The 9912-nt window shown below is 42.8% G+C and overlaps 1 protein-coding gene across 1 annotated transcript; it reads right to left on the bottom strand.

Annotated features, from left to right (window-relative positions):
• Positions 1–6736: 6736 nt before the first annotated feature.
• On the bottom strand, positions 6737–9151 carry LOC132465656 (uncharacterized). The gene is made up of 2 exons (XM_060062352.1): positions 8885–9151; positions 6737–7571 (listed from the first exon to the last, which is right to left on the bottom strand). The coding sequence occupies exons 1-2, from the start codon at positions 8896–8898 to the stop codon at positions 6767–6769; spliced, it is 819 nt and encodes a 272-aa protein (XP_059918335.1). The 5' UTR covers positions 8899–9151; the 3' UTR covers positions 6737–6766.
• Positions 9152–9912: the final 761 nt, after the last annotated feature.

Here is a 9912-nt window from a genome sequence, read left to right on the forward strand (position 1 = left end):
CCAGTTGTTCTGTGTGTGCATGTATTGTAATGTTCTTCTTGTCAATCAGTGTGAGGGCGAATCATTAGGTCAGCTGGGGGAGGGCCTTGGAAGAACACGAAGGTGGGGGCCTGCACGTGAGTGAGACCGTGTTGGGGGTTGCCGGGGTAACCGGGGTTTGTTTTGGGTGGGATTTCTGCCGTTGGTTACGGGTTTCAGTGACCTGGTTTTGGTCCATTAAAAGTTCCTTCAATTACTAATGACTCGACATCGTTATGTCACCTGCGAGGTCATTACAATATGTTCAATAAAACGTAATCACGGACAAAATACGTTTTTTAGACAAACGTAATTGAGAATGCCGAATAGTTCTCTGGGAACGTAATTTTGATGAGAAAGGGTTGCCCGCACATGTAGAGGGCCTCGTTCGCTCGTTTTGGATAAATTCCAATGGGTCGTAATCTGTGGCGGAACAAACCAACGTGGTCGTATTTTCCGAGAGGACAGGCTGATACTGGACATTGATTGGTTTGTAGGTGGGCGTGAGTCTGACGTCACCGTTCACCGGTATAGCCTTCATGAATGAATGAAGAAACGTGTGAACATAATTTCCTGCAGCTCAGTTCAGGCAGCCGCCCAGACAACGTACACTTCCCGCTTTGACCACAGCTATAGCCCTAGATAAAGAAATCAACAAAGCAACCCCCGCTCCTACAGTTACCCCGTCAGCAGCTAATTTCTCCTCTTGTGACATGTTGATATAACGTTGGACTATTAACATTACAATCAAACGTACGCTTCCCCGAGAGGTAGACCTATGCCTATATGCTGACAATAATGTGTTATCGAAATTTAACGTAGCCTATTAAGGATACGTTTCAATTAAATGTAGCCTGTAATCCAAGAGGTAGTTTAAATAAATAACAACAAAAATGTTGAGAACGAACCTATTTGCAATATGTTCAATAAGACGTAATCAGGGAAAAAATAACGTTAAATTAAACGTTTCCCGAAAGGGAAATATGCCTTAATGACAATAATGTGCTATACGTTGACATTTAACATATTTGGAATGCGTTTCAACCAAACATAATCCTAGAGGTAAATGAATGGCAAAAAATAGATTGACAACGAACGTATTTGCGATATGTTCAATAACACGTATCCACAGCCAAGATACGTTTTTCAGACAAAATACGTTAAATGAAACGTTCCCTGAAAGGGAGATATGCCTTAATGACAATAATGTGCTATACGTTGACATTTAACCTATCTGGGATACGTTTCAACCAAACATAATCCTAGAGGTTAATAAATGGCAAAAAATAGGCTGAGGACGAACGTATTTGCAATACGTTCAATAAAACGTAATCGCGGACAAAATACGTTTTATGACAAACGTAATTGAGAATGCCGAATAGTTCTCTGGGAACGTAATTTTGACGAGACAGGGTTGGTGTGTGTGTGTGTGTGTGTGTGTGTGTGTGTGTGTCTGTGTCTGTGTCTGTGTCTGTGTGTCTGTGTGTCTGTGTGTGTCTGTGCGTGCGTGCGTGTGTGTGTGTGTGTGTGTGTGTGTGCGTGCGTGTGTGCGTGTATAACACGCTATTTTATGTTGAAATGCGACGTAATCCAGTGTTCACGAAACGTACACTGTCAACGAATGCTTTTGGCGACTGGGTTGCCTCTCAGATATACGTGTTTCTAACAAGATGATATCATTAAAAGTTACATAAAGTAACAGTTTAATAACACAAACGCAGGAAGGAAGCACGTGAGCTGCTAGTTTAGCGAAAGCAGCCTGACAACCTGACGTTGAAACATGCGAGCGATCCGATCAAATCCTAATAACTATAAAACTAAAGATCAGACACAATCACTGACTGAAGATTATGCAAGTAAAAAGTATATTTCTCGCTAGAAATGTTATTAGAAACACGTTTAACGGTGAATCGGTCCTAAAATATTGCATTTCCCATTCAGATAATAAAGATTAATAAAGATCATACACATTCACTGACTGAAGATTATGTAAGGAAAATGTACATTTCTCGCTAGAAATGTCATTAGAAACGCGTTTAATGGTGTATCTGTCCTAAAATATTGCATTTCCCATTCGGATAATAAAGATTAATATAAGCTACGCCGTGTTCCGGAGCCGCGGGGGATTCTGGGAATTGGGGTTGTCAGTTGACAAATGGGGCTTTTGTTAACTTGTTTTGTTGTTAGGATTAAGTGGGGTTGATGGGTTCGGGATGTTATGTGGTTGTGTGTTGTTCTATTAACATTGTTCGTGTGTTCATTGTTGTCGACACCGTCACCGAGAGTGACGTGACCATCGTTTCGTGCAGCTGTTCCGTGTTGAAGTCTCGTTCAATAAAAACCAACTCTCGTTGTCGAGCTTTAAATAAAAAACAACTTTCGTTGTCGAGCGTGCCCCCCCCCCCCTACAAACGTGTCTCCCCCCCCCTCAACAAACGTGTCGTCGTCGTCGTCCCCCTTCAACTAACGTGTTCCCCCCCCCCCCCCCCCCCTACAATCGTGTGTCCCCCCCCCCCCCCCCCCCCTCAACAAACGTGTCTCCCCCCCCCTCCCCGGTCAACAACAGTCTACCTCCCCCCCCCCCTAAACAATCGTGTCCACAATTTGCCGCGAAAGCCGTGAAACCCAAACCCCGAAACCCGCCTCCACAGCGGCACGCGTGGATACTGTAGGTATAACACGCTGTTTTTACGTTGTAATAGTACGTCTCCAGTGTTCATGGAAACGTACACCGTCGACGTTTTTTCTTGGCGACTGGGTTGCATATATATATGAAAGAGGGCATTCAATTATAGCCTACTACAATGATCAATTAGGAGGCCGAAGCCCTAAAGGAAGTGATGCAATAGGTGAGTCGACAACATTTAAGTAAGCTGTATAGGGTCTCTTATATATCAAAGGGGGTCTCAAAGGACGCATACGCTTCAACCTGTGGGCCCGGTTCCAGAACAGAATGCCTTGGGGTGCATTTGAGATTACAGGGGGTGCACCGGTACTATACTAAAACCAGCTACCCAGCTTCAGTTCAGACTTCGCTTCTTTACATACAGGCCTTTCCTACCATAGACAAGCACTTCTGCGTAATTCTACTGACATGTTGGGACATGTAACAAACAAATACTGTGCTTAAAAGATGGTACTATATCATGTCTTGTGATGTGGAGAACATTTCAGCTGCAACATTAGCTTATTGATATCTTAGATAGCTTTGAATATGAGATAGGTTTTTGATATGTGTGATGTGTGAGGTGTAAAAAAGAACAGAATTCTACACTAAAAAAAAAACATGTGACTGCAATTCAAAATTAAGGTTTATTTTTTATAAATTGTGGCAGGATATTTGACGTAACAAATAATTGTACATTGCCACTTAAAAATAAAACAGATTTTAGCTGAACAAGGAACGAACACTTTCAGACTTTGAACTTTGAACAAAAAGTAATCAGTATAATACACGATTGTAAATAAATACATTAAAAAGAAATATGGGTTCTTATGAACATAATACATTTAATACATGTATTGGATATCCAACGGATACATAACTGTTGCTGCCGAAGAAGTTCAACGTCACTACCGTGCGCAGTGCGCACCATAGATATACTGATATGGGTGCGTGCATTTTGCACGCGACGCCGGCATGACGCACGATGCCGGCCGGCGGCCAATCACAGCAGCGCTGATATAGAGCGACAACATTGCGACCTCGAGTGTGATATTGCTTTATACAACAGTTATACTAGTAAAATGTACTGTTAATAATAATAATCGAAGATAGATTGTGATTTGTTTGTTTATTTAATCATATAAACGAATGAAATTGCTTCCGGCAACAAAAATAGATCCCCACTGAGCGGACTGTTGCCAAGCAACATATAAACAAAACACCATGCATAAATGCGGAGTGATTTTGTCAGTTTGGTGAACAGTCAGAGTGATGTTGGATGCTCATATCTCAACGGTATTTAATGGAAATTGTCACAAGTTTCATTACAATTTGTTTTGTGAGCAAGTATTTTATTATATTTATCATATTTATAAAAAAAAAAAAATTGGATTTTTTTTTTTTTCAATTGAGGGTGCAAGCATTTTTTTTGGGGGTGCAATGCATGCTTATGCACCCCCGTAGAACTGGGCCTGGCTCCAGCACTACAGGAAATGACTCAGCAAGTGCTCCATCTCGTTGCAACTCACCCAGCGGCTCGCTTGCAAGATTTTGGCCTGAAGTTCTTCCCAGACCTACACCCTAGCCATCCAACATGCATATCTGAGAATCAGGCCTCTCTTTAATAATGAACAAAAGTTATGAGAGAAACACACATTAACTTTTTGTTATCATAAGCGGCGTGGTGCCGGCTCCTTTTGACCTTTTGACCCCCGACTTCAAAAACGTGGCCACAGGCCAGCTGTGTCTACACACCTTTAGCCACAAATGTACACCTCCATCCCACAAAAAATGGGGACTAGAAACTAACCTCTGTCTTATGTACATTTACTGTACTGTTGGAGGTAACGCCCCTTTGCCGACCTTTTCGAGATAGCTAGGGATGCTAAAATGTTTACACACATTTCCCGGGGCCCCGTGAACGACATATCCGAGATTTGGAGTTCTAGCCCTTAGAGAAAAAAAGTTTTCCCAAATGGAGTGTCATTTGGACAAAGCCCCTCAGAAGTGTAGCCTGCAAGACCTAAGGTTCAGAATGTGGTGGAAAAACAGTTTTTGAGACAGGAAGGTCCTACCGCCCTGAAATTTTAACACCTTATTCTAGGGCCTAACTTGGACCTCCATGCCGAAACTTGGCCCGGTCGGACCCCGAGGGCAGGAAGGGGGGGCCCGAAACTTCTCGGATATGTCGTTCACGGGGCCCCGGGAAATGTGTGTGAACATTTTAGCATCCCTAGCTATCTCGAAAAGGTCGGCAAAGGGGCGTGACCTCCAACAGTACAGTAAATGTGCATAAGACAGAGGTTAGTTTCTAGTCCCCATTTTTTGTGGGATGGAGGTGTACATTTGTGGCTAAAGGTGTGTAGACACAGCTGGTCGTGGCCACGTTTTTGAAGTCGGGGGTCAAAAGGTCAAAAGGAGCCGGCACCACGCCGCTTATGAGATAACAAAAAGTTAATGTGTTTCTCTCATAACTTTTTGTCATTATTAAAGAGAGGCCTGATTCTCAGATATGCATGTTGGATGGCTAGGGTGTCGGTCTGGGAAGAACTTCAGGCCAAAATCTTGCAAGCGAGCCGCTGGGTGAGTTGCAACGAGATGGAGCACTTGCTGAGTCATTTCCTGTAGTGCTGGAGCCACAGGTTGAAGCGTATGCGTCCTTTGAGACCCCCTTTGATATATAAGAGACCCTATACAGCTTACTTAAATGTTGTCGACTCAGTCACCTATTGCATCACTTCCTTTAGGGCTTCGGCCTCCTAATTGATCATTGTAGTAGGCTATAATTGAATGCCCTCTTTCATATATGATACCTCCACCACTGGGACGTGGCAACAATTCTCCAAATCCATATGGGGAGGGGGGGATGCTTGTGGACAGTAGGGGTTTACCCTAGACATAAATAGGAAGTAAAATCAGGAGAAGGAATGACCTCTCACAAATATTTATTGAATAAATTGTTTCAAATAACCCTCCCTCATTAAATCAATGAGCTTGGTGTTTTGCTTACAAAAACTTGTTATAGAAGAAGTCTAAACTGCAGAAAATAAACACATCCAAGCTGCCTTTTAAGGATACCTTGGAATATCTGTCTATTTTTCAACCATCGGACCCTAGTTTACGACAAAAACAACCCAATTGACGGCAGCTCCTTTGCCGCGTGGTTTTTAGAGACACGAGTATTAACGCCCCGTGCCCACTACCTCCGTCAGTTGACCGTTGCCCATTGACTTTGAATGGGGACGGACGCGCAATGCATTGTGGATCCGTCCGTTCAGTTGGAGCGTTCGCCACCGTCAGAAAGTTGAAAAATGTTCAACTTTTTCGGCAGCGACGGTTCCGTCATCCAATCAGATCGCGTATGCAAATTTAAGCACTGTGACGCGACTCGGGCTCTGACGATACTGGAAAGCGGGAAATAGGCCGTAAGGTGAACACGGTTTTCGTTTCAGCCCGTTCCACTCACTGGCATCTACACAATTTTTAGCTTATAAAAAAGAACAAGTCGTGGTTAGTTACCAAAAAAAAGTTTGTCGCTGATTTTCCAGTCGATTGTCTATATGGCTTTGTTTTATGCAGAACTAGAGACTTCAGAGCGTAATAAGATTTTTGTCGGGTGCCGTGCCACAGTTCGACACGTGATCATGCTACACCAATGAGAAGGCTGCTTTTTGACAACAGAATGGAAAAATGGCGGCTCCCGTGTGGTTAGAAACAACGTTAATGATAGAGGAAAACACCCGAACATCCTCAAAAGTGGGCTAAATTAATTCTAATTAGTGCTGTATACATAGCCGCGTCCAAGAATAACAATGAGGCAAATATACGATAATGTTATTTTTTATGGTAAGTCATTTACATCAAGTTTGACATACATGGGAATAAAATAAAAAATAATAATAATACATTTTATTTAAAGCGCCTTTCATGACACCCAAGGTCGCTTCACAAACAATCATCTCATTACAATTACAATAATCTCATAGAAATAAATAAAAATAAGAAAATAAAAGTCAGTCAGTCAGTCCATAAGCTATCTTGAAGAAATTAGTTTTAAGTCTGCTTTTAAAGTCAGTAATTGAGTCAGTGTCTGATGTAGTCTGGCAGTGAATTCCACAACTTGGGGGCGATGTAGCTGAAAGCCCTCTCTCCCAGGGTGCTGAGGTTCGCCTTAGGGACATGCAGTAGGCCTGCTGTGGAGGATCTCAGTGAGCGGGCAGGAGTGTAGGATTCCAGGAGGTCAGAGAGGTAGGTGGGGGTATTGTTGTGTAGGGACTTGTAGGTCAGGAGCAGGACTTTAAATTGAATTCGGTAGGCTACTGGAAGCCAGTGCAGTTGGATAAGCAATGGTGTTACATGGCTGGTGGATTTAGAGCGTGTTACAATCCTTGCTGCAGAATTCTGGATGAGTTGGAGCCGGTGGAGTAGCTTATTTGGGATTCCAGACAAGATGGAATTACAGTAGTCGAGGCGGGATGTCACATATGCATTCACAAGGACTTCTGCATTCTGCTGGGTGAGCGCTGGGCGAAGCCGTGCAATGTTCCTTAGATGGTAAAAGGCACTTCTTGACATACTGTTTATGTGTGCACTGAATGATAGTGTATTGTCCAGTATGACACCAAGGCTCTTGACCTGGTTGGAGCAAGGGATGGTTCTGCCATCTACACATATGGTGAAAGGTTCCATCTTAGCAAGAGCTGATTTGGAGCCAACCACTAGCAGCTCAGTCTTACTGCTATTAAGTTTGAGGTAATTTTGTGTCATCCATAAGTTGATGTCATGGAGGCAGGCAGTAAGTACAGCTGGCGGAAGTGTAGCAGTGGGCTTTGTTGAAAGGTAGAGCTGGGTGTCGTCAGCATAGCAGTGGAATTGAACACCATGTTGCCTGAGGATAGTGCCAAGTGGGAGGAGGTAGATGATGAAAATGATGATGATGAATGAGTGAATGATGAATACACATTACTGACGATCTTACATGGACTGTGAACACCCAGCACACCGAAGAAATCAAGGCAAAGACTGTACTTCCTACATCAGCTGAGGAAGTTCAGAGCATCCGCACCCATCAGCTGTGTGTCCTGACAGCATCACTTGGTATGGGAACTGTACAGCCTGTGACTGCAGCACCGAATCATCAGAGCATCTCTCCATATTCTGCAGGAGACCTACAAGAAAAGACTTACCTACCAGCGCCCAAGGTATTGTAAAGGATTCTTAACATCCTGACCATGGACTTTTCAAAACACTGAGGTCAGGCAAACGTCTCTGCTGCTACAAGACCAGAACAGAGAGACTGAGGAGGAGCTTCTTTCCTCAAGCATTCCTTATCCTGAACACACACAATGACTATAAAACATCAATTACACCTTTTTTCACACACTGCTCTTTAAACTCCCTCTTGCTATTTATGAAAAATATTTCTTGATCTTTCTTTCTTCACACTCGCACAGAAAAAACAGTAGTATTTCTATATGTGACAAATAAACCTCCATGTATCAATAAAAGGCAGTAATTGTACTTATACCAATGACCATCTGTTTGTTCATTCATTCATTCTTTCACAAATGAAAACAACACTAATGAACCATAAAATCACTCTTTATGAAACATAAAATATGATATATAAAACTGAATAAGAAATAACAGATTAGGGACACTCAGTCCTCACTGTCAGTGTCAGTGTCAGGACAGTTATCTTCCAGTTACTCAGATTCTTTTGTGTTGGCACAACTACGGCAACGACATAGGTCTGTGCAACACAATCCTGCAGAAAAACAGGAACATCTGTCTGTCTCACAGGCACCTTTGCAGCCACAGTGTATCACATGCAAAACACTGTCAGGGGCCGGATTTCTAGTGATATCCAGGTGACGTGCAAGTTCCCATCAGTTTTATATATCATATTTCATGTTTCATAAAGAGTGTTTTTATGGTTCATTAGTGTTGTTTTCATTTGTATGAATATGGAGAGATGCTCTGATGATTCGGTGCTGCAGTCACAGGCTGTACAGTTCCCAATACCAAGTGATGCTGTCAGGACACACAGCTGATGGGTGCGGATGCTCTGAACTTCCTCAGCTGATGTAGGAAGTACAGTCTTTGCCTTGATTTCTTCGGTGTGCTGGGTGTTCACAGTCCATGTAAGATCGTCAGTAATGTGTATTCTCATGTATGTCAAACTTGATGTAAATGACTTACCATAAAAATAACATTATCGTATATTTGCCTCATTGTTATTCTTGGACGCGGCTATGTATACAGCACTAATTAGAATTAATTTAGCCCACTTTTGAGGATGTTCGGGTGTTTTCCTCTATCATTAACGTTGTTTCTAACCACACGGGAGCCGCCATTTTTCCATTCTGTTGTCAAAAAGCAGCCTTCTCATTGGTGTAGCATGATCACGTGTCGAACCGTGGCACGGCTCCCGACAAAAATCTTATTACGCTCTGAAGTCTCTAGTTCTGCATAAAACAAAGCCATATAGACAATCGACTGGAAAATCAGCGATGAACTTTTTTTTGGTAACTAACCACGACTCGTTCTTTTTTATAAGCTAAAGATTGTGTAGATGCCAGTGAGTGGAACGGGATTCGTTTTCTAAAGGACTTTTCGTGCTTCACCTTGCGGCCTAAAAGCGGGTAATCTTGCATCGCAACAAGCAGGAAGAAGCGGGAAGAACCCGGCGAAGCGATTTCATTGGCTGACGGATGCCTCTGCAAAGACTACTCCCCCATCCGTCAGCCACGCCTTCCCACGTCCGTTGACTGACAGTGCAGTGGGCACGAGGCGTTAGAGGGGGCGGTCGATAGCAACCACCATAGCAACCATGACGGTCAAGTGACTGGATTCAGCCCCGTTGAAAAAAATAGAATACCTCCCTACACACTCAGTAGTAGCTTAATGATATTTAAATTATTATGACCATGAAGTCTTTATTTGCATGGGTTTACATTTCGTTGTGTAGCATGGAAAAATCAGAGAAATACTCCCATTCAGAATGCATTGGTTTACACTTCGTTCTTTGGAGCACGGTTATTTTTATTTATTTATTTATTTTCCGTTTTTGAGGAGTTGAGGATTTTTCTGCAATAATCCAAAATCCAATGGAAAACCCGTTGGCTTTTTGTCAAGGGAACCGAGGGCGACGCTCACTTCCGGGTTTGCCAACATACGTCATCCCTCCACCACTATATACTGTAAAAACACATGTTCAAGTTGAATGA

This window comes from Gadus macrocephalus, chromosome 10 (genome assembly GCF_031168955.1).
Source record: "Gadus macrocephalus chromosome 10, ASM3116895v1".
Classification (NCBI taxonomy): Eukaryota; Metazoa; Chordata; class Actinopteri; order Gadiformes; family Gadidae; genus Gadus; species Gadus macrocephalus.